Here is a 19054-nt window from a genome sequence, read left to right on the forward strand (position 1 = left end):
GTACAGTAATTTATTATAAGGTGGCAGTGCTACATCGCACGTGTACGTTCTGAAAACAATGCATGGGAAAACGTTCACGATGCATGCTTTGTGATCTCTTTGAACATAGTGAACTGTGCTCACACTGTGATTTGTCTTTGTGATGTATCCCTGATTATGCCTTGTGGTGTACTTTTCAATACTAAAGCCAATAGGATGTGACAAAAACTGTTCACTTCAGGAAATGGGCCATCTTTTGGGATTTGCCCACGAATAATATAACATGAAGTTTGGTGTCATTTTATGCATTATTTATGCTCTGAGATGTAATATAACTCACAATATATACATTGTTTTAAGGAAAACCGACAGCTAGCATCAAAACTGAGGGAACTGATGATGTACTTTCTCAATGCTTGTTCTCTAAATATATTTAGTACAGACACAAAGCAGCTTGTTCTAGACTAGTGTAAAACCCCTGGGTCTTACCTAACATCATCCGATAGCAAACCTTGAACGCAGCTCCAGAGGCTGGAAGTTTCTTTTTGAGACATGTCAACATGCGCCTACACAGGGAGACTGAGAGACAACACACACACACATGCGCACACACACACACACACACACACACACACACACACACACACACACACACACAAAAGAAGCGAGCCATTTTGATCCCTGCTTTCCTACCCTGTGCCCTCACCCACACAATTCCTGACTATGGCTCCTTAATGATAGCTGCTGGCATTCAGTCCCACACAGGGAAAAATTTAATGGTTGTGTTTTCATCAGTTAATACTGGGGTGCCAAGATTAATGACTGCCTGGACATAATTGGCTTTAATTAAAACCCAAGAAGCCTTCTAGTCCTCCCCACATAAGAGGAAGGGTTGGGGGGGAGGGAGGGATTACTCCCCTGTTGGCTACTGTCCCCGTATTCAGGCGCTCTTTAAGCTGGAGGGCAGCAGGAGGATGCTCGTCTAAAGTGGAAGGATGAATTGTGGAGTGCTGAGCGGTGAGTCTGGCTGGAGCCTAACTGTGTTATGGCCAGCTCAGAGTTTTTCCTCTGTAGTAGGTGGATGGTCCGCTTTGGTCCTGGCCCAATGACGCTGCTCCCATATGGTGTTTACTTGCTCAATCACATCTACTTTAGACATCTTCCCAAACACACACACACATACACACACACACACACACACACACACAGTGCCACACCTGTGCATTAGCCCAGTTATTCCCCAGTCAAGCACACCTGTGATTGATACTGCGGCCACCTGTGCTCATATCAGAGCCAAGGATGTGTGCATGTGCTTGGGCGTGTGTGTGTATGTGCGAGCGTGTTCGCTGCTGGCCATGATTGCCTGTCCACAACCCCACCCCCGTCGCTACCCCTCCCACCACCGCCACCGCCACCACACTGTGGCCTACACAGACATGTGTTTGCGCTAGTGGGAGTGTAAGTGTTTTTTCTGGGGGTGATCTCATCATGTCCAGCGAACTCTCTCAGGTCTCAGCCGTCTGCTTCCACGGTTCACTGAGCAATCTTGCATTGCTCCGCTTGAAGCTCCTGCCCAGGGCTTGCCACACACAAACACACATACACGCGCACATAAATGTCCATACACGTACCAGCCAGCCCGTCAGGCTGGTGCCTTGCCGGTGCCATCATTCATTCTTGCACCCAGTCCCTCCATCCCGCCACCCCTACACGCCCCACCCTCCCCACTTCTCTCTCCCACAGTCCCCTCTGTTGGCTGGGGCTGGTGGAGGCGCAGCGGCCCCAGTTGGCAGTGGTGTTTAGATGATGCAGGGTGACAGTGCTGGGGTATGGCTCTGGTGCTCGGTCTGAGCAGAATGTGCTTGCTGTCACTGCTTGTCTCAGCCTCTTTGTCACCTCTCTCAGGGCTGCTGACAGCTGCTTTCTGCTGACTGTTTGACCTTGGCCAACCCTACAGTTACAGCTCTGTAGCCATGCATGTGGCCCCAAGGCCTCAGCTACAGCACTCTCTCCAGCCTTAGCCACAGTTTTGTAACCAGATCAGAGCCAGTGTGCATTATCAACAGGTCAGGTTTGAGTCAATCAGTGTGAAATCAAATTAGCAGGAAGGCCTCAAAGGAGATTTCATGGTAGCCCCTAAACACAGGCATGCACCCTGCTAGGAAAGTCTTCTGTATAATACTGCCAGTCAGGAGACTCCAATCAAGTTGTCTGTATGGCAGATTGAGTGGCTGGCTGTAATTATGTGTATGATAATAACGGGCCCATTGTGAGTGACTGCAGCGGGCTCTGTGCTGTGACTGCAGGATGTTCCATCAGAAACTGTTCTCTTCCAGCTCAGCTGGAGAGAAATACAGACATGATGACTCATAACTGGTCTTGCAAGGCACTATATACCTCTGATTCATACTGGTCCTGAAGGGAGCCTGGAGTGGGAGGGAATAAGTACGCGCGCAGCAACACACCCAAATGTAAATGCGCACTCATACTGAAAGAGTAGCACACACACATATGCGTCTCTCTCTCTCTCTCTCTCTCTCACACACACACACACACACACACACACACACACACACACACACACACACACACACAAATACATGCACAATAGGTTTCAGGAGTAAAGGGTTTATTTTTCTGTGAGAACTCTATATGAGCTGAGGTGAGCCGGAGATTGGAGAGATGGTTGGACGCCTCCTCTGTCCCATGCAGTGTGCTACTGCCATCTTGTGGCTATGTTAGGAATAAAAACCTTTCAAGCCTTTTCTCGATGGTTCTTACTTGTCAGGGCTTGTAGATTAGGAATCAGTGTCGTTCAGTCGGTTGAGAGAATGAATAGCCATATTAGGTCCACCCTGTCAATTATGCAACAGTCAGATAAATAATGCAGGGTAACTATTACAGGCACAGGTCAGCTTTAAAGATGCACTGTGACAAACTGCTGAGGCTTGACTGAAGTGAAGACTGGATAGACCTAACTGACAAAAACTTTGAATAAGCACATAATCTATCAGAAAGAGTCAGCTATAAAATACATGCTTATTCCATGTTTTCTGTGAGCTGAGTCCAAACAGTCCTCACTTCAGTTGAGGCTCTTTAGTTTTGCAGAGTGCATGATCAAGATAAGAGGAAAAAGTGAAACGTGTTTGCTGATTTTTGCTCTCTCTCACACACAGAAGGGAAAGGACCCTCTCTACGCCCAGATCAACAAAGGGAAGAAATAAAGAGATACACAGGAAGACAGACCTGACCAGCACCGAGAGAACAGGAGGAGAACCCTCAGCTCTGTGTGTGTGCGTGCGTGCGTGCATGTGTGTGTGTGTGTGTGTGTGTGTGTGTGTGTGTTGGTGTGTGCGCACACGTTCGTGTGTGTGCGTTCCTGCGTGCGTTTGTGTGAAGCACATCTCTCCCCTATCCACCCTCATGCTGCCCCCCCAGCAGCAGCCGCAGCTGCAGCCTGGCCGAGCCCATCTTCCTCTCGTGGTTAACAACCTCCCTGGAGGGGCCTCCACACTCCCTCGGTCCTCCTCCTATCCTCCTCCACCTCCTCCTCTCCTGCTGTCCTTTCTCCTCCTCCCAAGAGGAGAGAGCCTTCTTGGTCATCCACTCTAGGCAGGAGGGATATCAATCACTGAGATGGATCCTGTTCTCCCTCCACTGCGCTGTCGCCTCCTCTCCTCTCCCTGTGGCAACTCACACCCAGCCTTACAGACATACCTGCTCCTCCCACTCTCCCTCCCTCTTTCCTTCTCTGTGTCTTTGTTCTCACACTCCTCCCTCTGCCTCCAACCGTCCCTGTCTCTGGCCAGAAACTGTGCTGCCAAGGAGGGACTGGATCAAGCGGTGCCTCCCTTTCTCAGACACACACAAATACACACACATTTGTTGGCATTAGAATGATCATCTTTTGTGTAAATGGACAGAATCGGCATCGGCAGCAAGGAGATCCTGTAGGAGGAGCTAGACTCTGATGGGCCTATCAGGAATAGCTCATTACTGGGATCACAGCATCTGATTGGTGGTTCGGTTGGTTCAGGTGTTTTCCCCATTCATGTGAGTGTCTGCTGGATCACTATGCAGAAACAGACTCTCTGGGAGCTACTCACACCACAACAACACACATACTGTGCACACAACGATCACCCTACACACACACACACACACACACTCACACACACTCATACACACAAAGTAAGCTCTTGCCCTCTCTCCAACATGCATACACACACACACACACACACGCACACACACACAGACACACATTGATTTGCCAAATGTCTCTCCTCGCAGACAAACTCATACGGAGGCCAGAGGACCAGACATACTAAGGAATGGACTCTGAGAGGGCACGGATCTTGCAAGTCAAACAGATTCTGTGATTGAACTGTTCATTCTCTATAGCTTTTGTACAATACGAATTTAAAAAAAAAAAAAAAAGAACAAATTGAAAAATGGAATTTTTATTTTATAAGTCAATCAAGCCGCTGGGGTCAGCTCTATAGGAGTTATAGAGTCAACATGGCTTTAAGGCATCTGATCGTTGGTTTGCCAAACTCATTTTGTAAATAATGATAATAACAACAACCATTTTGTCCACTGGACATCTGTGCCATAAAATAGGAAGGCTTCAGTTATGCAAACTCTTTGACGTTACCCAAGCAATACCAACATATGTTTTTTTCTGTTTTCTGCTAGGTTTTGTTGCTCTCTTTCCCCCTCTGATATTGTTCTGTTTTTGTGCATGGTTATTGTAGCTTTTTGTCCTAGCCTCACTCACTAATCCATGGCTCCAGACCTCCATGCCTTGCTCCGTGCACCTAAGCCCTTATTGTCTTCTCCAGCCCCACATTATTGTCAGGTCTCCAGTAACTCAGCTTCTACGATGCTGTGCACTTCCTAACATGTGCACTTATGTATCACAGCCCTGTATTCCTGCACTACAACCCTATCATGTGTCAAAAACCCCATGTTCCTGTACCACAATTGTATGTTATCATGCCACAACCCCACACTATCCTATACAGCTTCTGTCCCCCACCCCATTGCCCCAGAAGTCTTAAAGATCCAGTGACGCTCTGCCCGTCTGTGTGTCTATCGGTCAGGTGCCAAACCGCTGCAGTCTGAGTGTCTGTCTGGACTGCAGCATCCTTCGCTAGAACTACATCAACTGTGATGCCAATGACTCCCTATTTTATGGCCAGAGTCCCCATTTCATCTGAGAACTCTTTTGGACTATGATGTTGATTAACTTAAAAATTTGACAACTAGAAGATGAGCAAAGAAATTGAATAAAAAGGGAAACATTGCTGTTTGAGTGCATAACATTTTTAGACCTATTTTAACTTTACCTCAGCTAACGGTTTCTTAATGTAAATTGACACATTATTTTTATCTTTATGAATATGACATTCTACAGTGGGTTTTTAGATGATTTTTTTGTTCTCTCTTAATTTACGTATTCCACCATGTATTACTGTCACAAATAAACACATCCCAAATGACAAGTAGGTCTATTTGTATGTCTTTGTTGTATTGTGGGTTTTTGAGCATGTGTGTGTGTATGTGTGAAAGAGAGTGAGACTAATGGTGTGCGCCTGCCAGAGGTGACCCCTGTGTTTCTGTAGTTAGCGTGATGCAAGGAGTGCTACACTATTTTGCTGTAATTGAACACTGCTTTAATGGCCTGTCACACCCTGCTACCCTGACAGCCTCTAATGCAAGTTGTCATAAGCTTTATTAGCACCCAACTACAAAGCAAGGTCTTTGGCTCCCTTCCTTTCATTTCCCTTCATCGCTCTTCCCTATGGAACAAGGCAGAATTACAACAAGAGAGAAACATTATTAATTTCATATCACACCAGACACTCTGAAACATGTGACTGTGGAAACTGTAAATATGTGAATTGTCTAGTTTTCAACAATCCATTTCATTTGAAATCGATTGTTTTTTGAGGAAGCAGAATTCATCAGCCTGAACCTAACTGGTAGCAGAATGATAATAAACCACATAAGCAGCACTGTATTTCTTGGCCAAAACCAGCAACTTATCTTCACTGAAAAAGAGCATAGGAGTCCTTCATGAGAGCATTGAGCTCTGTCCAGGAGGCCTACGCTCTCTGCTTTCTAGGTCCCTGACACCTGTCAGCAGTTAGGCCTGCTGAACTGGCAAAAATGGATAATAACAGTCAATCAGTGTGCTCCAAAGTGTCTTGGCACAACTGTATAGACCTACCTCATAGCATGTGGCCTGTGAGTGTCATGTTAGAAATACCACCTGAAATACCTTTGTGCTCTGTGTACCTAACTCGGAATGTTGTCTAGCCTCTTCAGTTTCCTTTTCCTCTATGTTCATCTAGACTGAATTTAAGCTTCAGGCTTAAATGCCTCAAAACATATCCATCAAAACCTCTACATTGCCAAAGTTGCACTTACACTTTCAGACTAGACAAAAACATTACCTTCACAATTAGACTTACAAATGAACAAAAGCATGGGCAATTCACAATGGATATTTAACAGTTTTAAGGAAAACAACTGCTGCCCTGACGCAACACCCGCACACACCTACAGGCTCCATGGCAATGACTCACATCAATATGCGCGCACACGCCGTGCCAGCCGAGCTACATTCCTGAATGATACAAACTAGTCTTAGAGCTGCTGCTAGTCTGCATATAGCGTTAAATGCCTGCACTCAGCCGGGGCCAGACCCGTTTGACGAGACGGGCTGTTTTTGCAAGATGTGAGTGAGTATATCCAGTCAACCTCATTCCATCACCGAAACCATCCTCAGTGCGCACGGGGCACGCTCCTCTCTCTCGGAGTGGATGAGAAAGTCACTTGGGACAAGCCGCTCGGGAGAGTAAAGACCTTATGAAGTTTTTGTTAATGAGATTTGTTTACTGCAGGCACAATGAAAAACTGAAGAAGATCAGAGGAGTTGACTTACTAAACTGAATTTCCAGTGGAGTTTCCAGTGGATCTTAACGCACTTAGGCCACAATGGAACAGGTATGTTGTATTCTAATCTCATCTAATCCTTACCAAGACCGTAGCCTATGGCCTAATTATAATTGGTGATGATGACGACTGATGATTATTATTATTTTCTAGATCGCCCAGTGTATTATAAGTCGCTTCCTCTCATGATGCCATTTCAGATGTCGCTTCATATGATAAGTTAAGAGGCAACCTCAGTTTGTGTAACAGCGAAAGTAGTTGGCAATCACACACTTAAGTTTGAATTTCTAATAATGTGCAAGGCCTACTGTCATGGTAACTATTTCTTTGATAATCCAACGTAGTGTGTGCGTGCGCGTGCGTGACAGAGAGAGAGAGAGAGAGAGAGAGAGAGAGAGAGAGAGAGAGAGAGAGAGAGAGAGAGAGAGAGTATCTTGAAGGTGAATAGTCTTTTCAGATTGATTTTGGTTGATCAATCACAAGACTCCAAATCAGGTCCTTCCACTTTCTCTACTCAGCAGTTATAAAAAACAAAAAAAAAAAAACCAAACAAAAAAAAAAACAGACAATTAAACAGCATAATTAGACAAGATAAGAAAAAAACAATACAACCAGTATGAGAAAAACAATGCCAATCTGTTATCACCTGAGGGGAAAACTACCAGAATTTCATTCCTCATCTCAATTGCAAACAAAAGACAATACCCTCTCAATTACAAAACAAGCCAACGAGCAAAAATCACAACACACAGTTTCAACGAGACTGAATAATTTCCACATTAATGCATTCACCTCAAAATGTTTTTATATCTCAATTTTCCTTTCTCCAGGAGGACACAATGGACTTCAAGGCCCTGAGGGCTAAGTTCCAGGATGAAGAACTGCTCCTGAAGCAACCAAAAACAAAACCTGCTCTACCAGAGAAACCCAAGGTCGTCCCCCCTCCACAGAGCCCTACTTACCACCTTCCTGCAGGGGCACGCCCTTCACTCCTCACCTCCATCAACCAGAGTTTGGAGGGAAAGACCCCCATCGCCCCCAGAGTGGTCTTCAAAGATGACAAGAAGGAGAGCAAAAAGCCCCTCATTCAATCTAACTCTAAGGGAAAGGAGAAGAGTGAGGGGAAGCTGAAAGGCAAGACGACAAAGGGAGGTAAAGAAAAGCCTGATGCAAATGGAAAGACAGATTTGTTGGATCAGAAACAGAAGGCTGAAAGCCGTACAGACAAAAAGCTGCTCCCTGACCTGCCTAAAGCAGCCACTGGTGAGCTGGTGCCAGCTACACCACCACCTAAAGCCACATCATCCAAGAAGAAGGGCTTCCTGGGCTTCAAGAAATCTGTGAAAAAAGAGGTGACTGAGGTCGCAACTGATCCCATCCTAGATGCTCCCAGCCCAGATGTTCCTGGACTAGCTCCACTCATCCCAGTGCCCTCTAACTTTGATGACGCAACCCCAGAGCCTGCTGCTGAAACCCAGCCACCAAAGGCCCTTTTACCAGAGATTCCTACCTTACCTGACTCCGATATTGCAGCAACTGTTACCCAACCCTCCCCTATCCCTGACTCCGCTGACATCAACTCTCCTCCTGCCTTTATTCCTGGTACCCCAGCTCTGAAAGCCCGCACCCCAGAGAATGAAACCCCACCTGAGATAGAAACTCCTGTTGCACCTGTTTCACTCTCTCCTACACCTGCCACCCCAACCTCTGACATTCTCACCCCACCCAGCCCAGTCCCAAGCCCACCAACAAGGCATACACAACTTGTTGTCTCCAGCCCTCCATCTGCCTCTACTCCATCTCCACCACCACCTGAGCCTGAGGTTGCAGCTGTGGCTGAGGTAGAGGTAACAGATACAGCTGCAGTGGAGAAACCCCCTAGTCCAGCCAAAGACCCTCCATCATCTCCTAAAGCTGAGCGTTCAATCTCAGCACTCTCATTCCTCGAGCGTGCAGAGGAGATGAGCCCAGTGAAGAGGTCCACTCCAGCTGATCAGAGGATCTTGAATGCTCTGGAGAAGGCACGTAGGAAGACCATCAGGTAAACAGCAGAGAGTTATGATTTAAGATTGAAGTGCTTAAGGGATTTATTCTACATCCAGACGGTCAAATAGTAGGTTATGTCATGCTGCTGAGAAGCTCTAACATGTCAACCTATCTTATCTGCTCTCAGCCCACAAACCAACAACACCTCATCCTACTCCATCACCCCACCACCTGAGGAACTCCCTCCACGCCAAAGCCCCACCCTCTCCGTCCCAGAACTACCACCAATTGACTATGAAGATCAGGCGGGGAATGCCCTCGCAGTGAAACCAGTGGAGGTCAATGGGATTGAGCACAGTAAGTCTGGGCAGATCACAGTAGAGTTCCTTTCTCTCTCTGTCACTCGCTCTTTCTTTCCTTGTTATTGTCTCCACTATCTCTCAGACCTAAATTTAGATTTGCTTTTACTTTGTCCTTCATGCTGGACACAAGGAACTCGGGAATACATCTCAGTATGGGCACATAAGGTAAACGGAACATGGTAGCGTAGGCCTCCAGGTAAACAGCTAATTTCGTGGATTATACTTTGGTTTATGCCAAGGTGTTGGCTCAGAGGCGCAGTTTTAAAGACAGTGATGGCATGCCTCTGCTGTGCCAGAAAAAACAACAACAGAGCAGCAGGTAGGGCGGAGCTGGAGAGGTATGTTAGTTATGACAGAGAATATGAGCATGTCTATCAGCATGACTTGAAGCTGCATGTTTACATGTCAAAGAGCTTAGAAGACAGTGCATACACTGAGCACAGATCTGCCTGTTGCATTGACAGGATTTTATCTGTGTGCGGAATGATTGCATTGTGTGTGTGTGTGTGTGTATGCATTTTGCATTCAAACCACTTCATGTCATTTATCATTTCATTAATATGTTCACTGATTATTTTTCACTGGTTTGCTTGGATGTACACCCTGACATTTTAGGGAATTTTTTTTTAATTTCTTGCCAGTGTTTGCTAATACAGAACGAAACTTTAAGAGCCCAAATAAGTATGATTGTAAAGTCCAGCTTTTGTATTTAAAAAAAGTTTTTCACATTTTATGTGATTCTATAGGGCAGTCCAGTTCAGAAAGCTTGAATACATCTTGCATTTTACAAAAATCTTAAGAGATTCTTAGACTGAACAATGATGTGCTGTGGTTAGCTAACCTGTCCTTGTTTCTGATGCATGCAGCTCTGTCATATGCATGCTCCACAGAGTTTAAACAGAACAGCTTATACAGTCGGTTGGACTGGTTTTGTTTCCTCACAATTCACATTCTTCCACACAGCTTACTTAATACCTTTCCCCTTTTTCTATCTTTGAATACTTCCTTCAGGTGTTTTACTTTATGTTCTGTGCTTTACCAAATACTGTACACATGTTCACATGAATTTCGTACTGCTAAAATGAAGATGTCTACTCAGTTTTATGTCACGCTTGGTTGTGTACCGAGAAACTCCTTCAAAATGTCCTGCAAACCAGTAACAGAAAATTTCCGAAGATTATACTTATGATACACTCATATAGCATAATCAGCATGATATAATTCTCTATTCTCTCTAACTTTCCCAGTATCGGAGGGTGTTCCTGAAGATGGGCCTGACCCCATCCCAGAGCTGATGATAGTCCCACCTCCTCCACCCAGAAAGACACTGCCGGAACCTCCAGGCCCAGCCCCACAGAAGCCTCCCAGACCTCCCACTGTCGACCTGTCCTCCTTCCTGCCTCCTGCTCTGGAAGATAATGGTATGAACAGCACTCCTCAACTTACTACTTTGTGAATCCAAATTCAGCCCTCTCTGTAGAGTTTTATCTAATGTTCATGTCACATTGTTTTGTCCCCTTCAACTGCAGAGATCCCTGCTCCTCCCCAATTTTCAGAGGCAGACACCAGCGCAGAGATCCCAGAATTTGAGAGTTCTGATGCTTATTCCCCAGAGCTGCCAGTGTCAGAGTGGGGGAATGGGGAGTATGCTGGTCCAGACAGTCCAGATAGACACACCCTTCCAGAGACTATGAATGACTTCTACAGTAATGGGATAACTGCTCCAGAGGTCCATGGAGAGCCAGAGTTTGGAGTGGAATTCCAAGATATTCCACAATATGAGCCGGCGGTGAAAGTGGTTGACTCACCCTCTCCTGTCAGTCACGACACTCAACCAACCCCAGGGTAAAGCAGATAAATCTGACTTTACTCTGTTTGGTTTTGAAAGTTTTGTGTGGGTTTTAATACTTTTCTAGTTATGAATCAGTTGAGTTTGTGGTCTGAGGTAGTCACTTTTGAGAGCTCGGTGGAGATTCAGAGGTTTGTCTACCCTTCTGTCCCACTCAGACCCCAAGTGGAAGATGGCACCAAAGAGACCGGCGACGGTGTGTACGAGGACATCATCACAACTACCACCAAAAAGAAAGGAAAGAGTGAGGGTGGAAAGAAACGCAAAGGACCACCAAAGAGTAAGATCTGTGTGGAGCAAAGACAATAGCTAAATCAAATAGTGTTTGCAAATCTTTCATAGCACTAATAGTTACACCACGTTGGAATACCAGATGTAAAATGTTTACACATCAAAACAATACATATTACTGGACCATACAGATAAATGATGATGATGATGATGATAATTAAAATTATTATTTGATCAGTATATATGAATGTATATATGCAAATAACATATTACGTAATCAAAATGATGTCCATGCTATTTAAGTGCCTGATAACTTCAAGTATTATCAGTATGTTTTAAACCAAACTGCAATTTTTCAAAAGCATTCACCAAACCATTTCAGATAGCATTTTTGTGGATTTTAATTAGGATTCAACAAACCAAGAATTCTGTTAAACAACACAAATGTGCACCACAGTATTTTGATTGTTGAAACTCCCTCCATTTCATAAAATGGTAATATTTAATCACTACCTGACTAAAGACCTCATATTACTTTGCATGTGGCAGCCCATTGTTCTTATAGCTATAGCCTCAAACACCTCATGCAAAACCAGTTAGTGACGTTATCTTATGTGATCCATCTTATCCACTGTATCGTAAGATAGTAAGTCAAAAGATTAAAGGTTTACATATGTATATGCTTTAATCACCTTTGTATTGTAAGTTGACTAAAATCATTTTTTAAATATCTGAATTATTATCTGAATTATCTGTTTGTCCTTTTCTTGCCACAGATCCATATGCTGAGACACCACAACCAACAGTAAGCAGCATACATTTAGATTGGTTTTCTGATAACTCACACACACCTAATCTCTGATGCATGCAAACATACTCCAAGAATATATATGCCTCTGTAGTGTGTGTGCAATTGTACATGTGTTTGCATGTGTGTGTTTATGATCAAGTTGTGTGTGAAGGTGGAACAGAAAACGACTGTCTTTTCATGACAAAGGGTGTTTATCTATTTGGGGCAGAAGCTTCTTGTGGATCTGTGCAAAATTTACCAAGCCTTATCTCTTCTTTTGTGTTTACAGAATGAAGAGAAAGTCAAGACAGGCAGGTTCGGCAAGTAAGGCCTAATTTTTGACCCAGTTCTGTTCTCCTCTCTGTTATCCCCTAGATGTACTGTCACTGATGAACGAGTCTCCTCTGTGATTTGTCTTTGTTTTCCTCCCGATCTCCTCTTTCAGTTTAACACACTGTGAGTAGTCCCCTTCAAACTAGCTGGACTGTTTTGCCTCATTCCCTTGCCTTTTTTTTTCTTTCACAGAAATGATAAGAAAACCACTCCGGAAGGGCCCGATGAGAAAGAGCTGAAAAAGAAAGAGAAACAGCGCCTGGAAAAGGAGAAGAAAGAGCTGAAGGAGCAGAAAGAAAGGGAGAAGAAAGAGCAGAAAGAGAGAGAAAAGAAGGAGAGTGAAATGAAGAAAAAGTTCAAAGTGAGTTGTTATTTTGAAGCAAGAAGGGAAAGTATGGGAACGAGAGGAGGAGACAGACAAGAGGGTGGGGTATATGTTTTGGCATAGAAACCTGTCTGAATTCATTCCTCTCAGTAAAGCAGCTGAGCTGAGCTGAGCAGCGCACTGCCTGCCCAAATGTAATCTGTGAAAACATTTGTTTCATTGTCTGTGACCATTTTGGCAGAAAACCTGTGAATTCTGTCAATTGTTTTTTGTTTTTTTTTTGTTTTTTTTTTTGCTCTGAAGTATACTGCCACCATTTTCTAACATAAGTAATGTGGTTGTGTATGTGAAAATACAGTCTGCAGATACCATTTGGTCGTGCTTATGTGCTTATGTGTTTAAAGACCTTCATCTACACCACATTATCTGGCCACGCAGAGAGCGGGACATATTGCTGTTATGTTAGAATTGGCTCTGCACATCTTCCAGCATGTATGTGTGGTTGTAACCTGTGTTCCCTTTTGTCAGATCACAGGAACAGAGGAAGCCATGTATCAGGCAAAAGTAACTGTGACAACTAAGGGCAGGAAGAACGACCTGCCGGTGAACAACGGTGACATCGTCAGCATCATCCGAACCACCAACTGCCCCAAGGGAAAATGGCTGGCTAGGGACAGCAACAACACCTGTGAGTTGCTTAAAACTGAAAATCTCAGTGTTATCATCAACAGTGTATTCATCTCACATGTGGAAAAAAGCAGAAGAAGAAGAAGGCAGGTGCATGTGAAGATAGCACATAGTCATTTGGTCCTCCTGGCCCTTAGCACAGTGCAACATTTCCAAACTGGCAAAGAGTAGCTTTAATAAAGAAAAAAAAAAAAGTCAAACGAGCAAGTTATCATGTTTATGCAAGTCCCTTATTTGCAGTTTTTTGTGATAAGAATTGTGAGACCCAGTAGAGGGTAGAAAAAAATGTCTGTACAGACAATTTTGTGGGAGAAATGACATGTAACACTTCATTATGGATCCAGACAATGACTCAGTGAGTTTGTTGCAGATGGATATATCGCTGTGGATCATGTGGAGCTAGACATCCAGGAGATGTTGGAGCTGGGAAAGAAAGCTGCCATCTCTTCCAAGAACAGCAACAATGTTAGTGAGCCAGAGGTCGCAAGCATGGGCAGCAGGTATGTATACATAACGGGGTACACACATCCTTAAATAAAGACAATACAGTGAAATGACAACATGTAGTTTTGCACTATTCAGTCATTTGACACTAAAGTAAAAAAGTAGAGATTTGAAATTGTTGTCATTCTTCTTCTCAGGACTTCAAACCATTACCCACTATCCACAGGCAGTTGTAAGTATTTCGCTTTTTTTTTTTTTAATTTATCATATATTTACCTTATTCAGCCTCATGTTGACGTCGGTGTGTGTGTGTGCAGTTACAGACGACAGTGAAGAGTGGACATGCGATGATGATGAACCTCTCTCCCCCCGTGCGGAAACTGTAGATCCACTGAGTCCACAGTAAGTCCACATTAGCTTCAGTCTATCCCAACTGATTTGCTCAGTCTTTTACTCTTTATTTAAAATCCAGGCAAAGTCCACATAGCCTCCACAGAGGGGACTCCTATCAGCAGAAACTACTGGGGATTTGTCACCATGGGTAATGTGTTTTATTTTTTTCACAAGACTGTCCTTTCCTCTGCAGGGGTCACATTAGGACACACTCCATGCCAGACATGGGTAAGAGACATCATAACACAGACACAATGTCAGAGCCACCTCTGGGTCAGTGCTGTTTCAGCTCTGCAAACTTGTCTTCAGTACACAGTGTTGGTTACACTTTCATTGGATAATCCAGTGTTGAAACTCAAATATCAGGTGACAAAAAGTAGATGATCCGCTACTGTGAGTGTCACTTGCCTCATTGATCTTATCCTGAATGTAATCCAGACCCCGTTTCAAACCCTCACACCAACCCCTAAGCATTACCCAGACACTGAATACGTAGTGTTCACATTATTGTATAACCTGAGACTCAGAATAATTCTTTGTGACACATTGTCATCACTTGACAGGAAGCTGAGAATCAGCACTGGACCATTTCAATAAAGTGTGACCACAGTATTTCTTGCTGTCATGTTGCTTCTCTTGCTTTTTTGTGTTTATTTTGATGGAGGTGAGAAGCTAAAATAGCTCTGGTTAACAGAAATCAGATGCTACCGGCAGCTTCATTTTGACTTTGTAAACCTAAGATGAAGGAAGCTAACTGCACATAAAGATGAGCTATTGTATTATGTAATCTGATGATCGTTTCATATACACTCAGTATCCACTTCATTAGGTACCCTTACCTTGTACCTTACCTTACCACAATCATAATGGGTTCAGACAGACTTTTCTTCAGTGCTAAATGCATCAAGACAACATTTCTAAAACCATTTTACCACCAACACCAACCTGCACCGCTGATATCAGGCAGGATGAGCGTATCGATTCATGCTATTTACACAAACAGAAATGAGGATCCATTGGACCAGACAGCCTTTTTCTCATTTCTCAGTTGTCTGTTTTTGATGATTACATGCTCAATTTAGCTCCATCTTCTTGTCTTTAGCTGACAGGAGAGAAGTCTGCTGCTCTGTACATGGCTGTCATTCTCCTCTGACCTCTCTCATCAATAAGGCATATTTGCCCACAGGATTGACACAACTGGTTGTTTTATTTATTCATTTATTTATTGCTTTATTTTGCTTTTCATCTTTCCCGGTAAAATCTAGACACTGCAGTGAGCCAACATCTCAAGAGGGCGTTCGTTTCAGAAAAGCTGGAACTGGAACATCTGTTACTAAGAATGCCATGTACAACGTTGATTAAATGACACATCTTGCCAACGATAATACATAGTTGAATGATAACCAGATCTCTCAATCCTGTCTTCATGCTTTATAGACTGAGTCACAGACATGTGACTCAGTGTTTGGAAGAATGAGGTTTGTGCTGCTCACTGGGAGGTGTATTTTATAATATGGATACTGATTGTATGATGGCAGACTGGGGTTTGGTGATTTCAACAAGAGGCACTTGTGTCTTTAAATATCTTTAAGCTTTATACTTTAGCTGCGTTTAGTGGTGACGGTGCATTATATTGGTGTATCATTTTCATTTTTTCAAAATTTCTTTTCAGGAAACCATGAACTACCTATAAACCACCAGCATAGTCACAGTGACATCAGCGCAGAGGGCCCCCATATGCAGTGAGTGCACCCTATCCCACACGCGCACACACACACACACATAGATTTACACCACACACACACATTCAGGTTGCAGACATATATGTGAGTGTATTTGTTTCTTCGTTTCTCAGAGCAAGACATGAAGCACTTCAGAAGTTGGCCACATTTTTCCATTCACCCAAACCAGCAGAACAGCCAACTGCCAGGTATGCATGACACACACACACACACACACACACACACATACACACACACACACACACGCACGCACAATTCATTAAAATTCTCTTTCTTTTCTTCATTTCCTTCCAACAGCAGCACTGAAGCAGAAACAAGTGAGTAATATTTGGTTGATTACTTTGTCTGCAATGGTGATCATTTTAGTACTTCATAAAAATATAGATATCATATACCCAAACATCATGCCATTGTTTAGTGTCTCTCTCTCTATATATACATGTACATGAAGTGACTGTAATTATAGACTCAACATGTGAACAATGTACCACCCAGTCTGTATGTTCTGGATTATTTGAGTTAATGGCTGAAATCCTAAGTGAGTGCCAATGGATTTTTGAAACATAATGCCAAAATACTTCCTGGTTGTGTTCCAGGTCCTGTGCATGTGGAAGAGGCAGCTCACCCGTAAGTAGAGTTGTAAAACAAAGAAAAATCTTGAACATGCTGTGCAACCTGTTGACAGGCAAGTTTTCTTTCTTTTTGCCTGGAATGAGGATCCGTGCATGCGGCGAGACTGAGTGAGTTTGTGTATTGGTGTGTTTGACGGAGAGACAGAGAGGAAAGAAAAGATAGTCACATGGTATTAGATCCATTTCATCATTTGTTGTTTTAAAGCAAGTTTTGGAGATCCACTCACACTCACTGACATCATTCATCTATTACCTGCCACCTTGGCCAAACTGTGGTTGTAATGTCTTCAATGTTTTCATCAATTAATGTGCAGGGTTTGTCTTTGTTTTTGGTTTTTGTTTGTCTATATGTTGCCATATTGATAATAACTGTAATTCTATTTTTTATTTATGTTGCTCTTCTTTTGCTGTTGTGTAGTAATTGTCATATGCAGTATGTTGGTACCCCGTGAAAATGGAATGGTACACCTGAAAGGGTTTATCCTAAGAACTACATTTTGACAAACAAACATGTATTGTCTGTCTACAGGCCTGCGAGTGATCCAGCACCCGAAATAGATTCTGAACTTCCTGATATGCTCATTTTACCTCCACCTGACCTGTATGCTGACATCATCACTGCGGAGTAACCACCACGAAACAAGGTAGAGACGATTCTGAGGTCGCGCTGTACACCGCTGTATGCTTGACATGGTGAAGTGACTTTTGTTTTGCCGTCTACAGGGGGAAGAAACAGATCTGACTTTCATGATGATATCCTCCACACTGTGGCAGTCATGTAATCTCTGTGACAACAACTTGACTATCGCCTTATTTCCCTGACGACTGCTGTTTTGGATCAGAGAGTCAAATTACATAAGAGTGGAGATTTTTCAACAAGCTACAAACCTGCCCCAGCTGAAACTGGAACTGTCAATGTTAAGCGAGCGTCGCTGGCAGTTTGGAGCCAGGACGGGACAATTTGGCTGGTGGCACTGACTTTGAGCACTGATCCAAGGTGAACAGCTGATCCCAGGACAAGAGTGACAAAGCTTATTGCAGACACACACAAACCTCCATGGGTACTTGCAGAATACTCCCTGACAACACAACTAGGCTCTTTTTATGCCTGTAAAAACAGTTATGTGATCATTAGGTCTGCTGACAGCAACCATACTGAAATATATGAACACACTATATGCCCCTATACCAGAGAAATGTTATCTTATATGCTACATATACTGTATATTCATATGAGAACCAAATATGCATGATCCTCCCCTGGGTACTGTGATATATGTGATGTTATATGTTATGTGTGATATATGTTATGTTGAACACATACAGTATGCGTAACATATATATGTACCTGAAAACAACATATTGTCCTTATATAATCAAATATGTGCACACATACATGATCAGAATAAGAATATAACAGTATATTTTTAAATATGTCAGATATATATGTATGTTCCTCGATAAACATGTGCCAAATTGGAATACATTCTATATATAGGTATTTAATATGGACGTACATGCCATAACCCCCCTATTACATTTCCTATGGGCACAGACTGACAAATATGTATGAGTCAGCATAGCTAATACATCACCAAAGGACAGGATAGACTTTTAGGTTTGGACACCAGCAATTTTTTTTAATTTGTTTTGTTTTGGGTTCTGTTAAACCTGATGAGTTCATTTGTAGGACTGTGCACACTAAAAACTAGATGCATGACCGCCTTCCACATCATCCTGATATCCTGTTTTATATTGTTTTTTTGTATGTGAACACCTTTTTCTACATTGTAACTGGATTACCCTCATTATTTTTAGAGTTTGTAGTTAGATGAGGTATTATGGAACTGCTTATTCTAACCACTTATGTGAAAGTCTTTAAAAATTATGAATAGATTTCTAAGATATTAAGTATAGTTAATATAATAATCTCAGATAGTTTACCATTTAGCAACCATGAGCAGGGTAATCTAAAATAGCACATCATTATGCTGGCATATTACTCTGCATTGGTCAAGGTTGCACCCTCTATAGTGAAGCATAGCCATAAAACTTTGTTTCCTTTGCTTTTTATAGAGCCATTGACTGGCAGGTGTTGCTTTTATGTGCTTCCAGTCTCTCAAGACCTGTGAAGAACTTTCCCTGAAGCTGATGAATAATAAGTATTATAGAAAGGAAACAAGGAAGCGATTATCGCCTCAGGTCATAGTCATGTAAAATATTGACATCTATGGGTGCAATTTGTCTGGAATAAAAATGCAGACAGTAATCCTCTGTGGTTTGTGTTTGCAAGTGTGTGTAACAAACATGATATCAAGCTCCAATCTGACTACACCAAGAA

The 19054-nt window shown here is 43.1% G+C and overlaps 2 protein-coding genes across 3 annotated transcripts; both read left to right on the forward strand.

Annotated features, from left to right (window-relative positions):
- Positions 1-6762: 6762 nt before the first annotated feature.
- Positions 6763-12803, forward strand: LOC115357709 (vegetative cell wall protein gp1-like; the record flags this gene model as incomplete). Its single annotated transcript, XM_030049344.1, has 9 exons — positions 6763-6990; positions 7770-8980; positions 9113-9282; positions 10535-10708; positions 10817-11132; positions 11295-11416; positions 12144-12172; positions 12447-12481; positions 12683-12803. Coding segments are annotated over exons 1-9 (2187 nt in total), but the record flags the coding sequence as incomplete, so codon positions are not given.
- An 18-nt stretch (positions 12804-12821) lies between these two features.
- LOC115357712 (FYN-binding protein 1-like) lies at positions 12822-18980 on the forward strand. Of its 2 annotated transcripts, none has more exons than XM_030049347.1 (12): positions 12822-12851; positions 13344-13503; positions 13873-14002; positions 14144-14178; positions 14264-14348; positions 14533-14567; positions 16012-16081; positions 16195-16269; positions 16379-16398; positions 16678-16708; positions 17243-17357; positions 17437-18980. In XM_030049347.1, exons 1-11 carry the CDS (start codon positions 12834-12836, stop codon positions 17340-17342), a joined length of 759 nt encoding a protein of 252 aa, XP_029905207.1. In that variant the 5' UTR covers positions 12822-12833; the 3' UTR covers positions 17343-17357; positions 17437-18980. The 2 variants fall into 2 exon arrangements, with proteins under 2 accessions (XP_029905207.1, XP_029905208.1); XM_030049348.1 differs by having other exon boundaries at positions 16382-16398.
- Positions 18981-19054: the final 74 nt, after the last annotated feature.

Source organism: Myripristis murdjan, chromosome 4 (assembly GCF_902150065.1).
Source record: "Myripristis murdjan chromosome 4, fMyrMur1.1, whole genome shotgun sequence".
Lineage (NCBI taxonomy): Eukaryota > Metazoa > Chordata > Actinopteri > Holocentriformes > Holocentridae > Myripristis > Myripristis murdjan.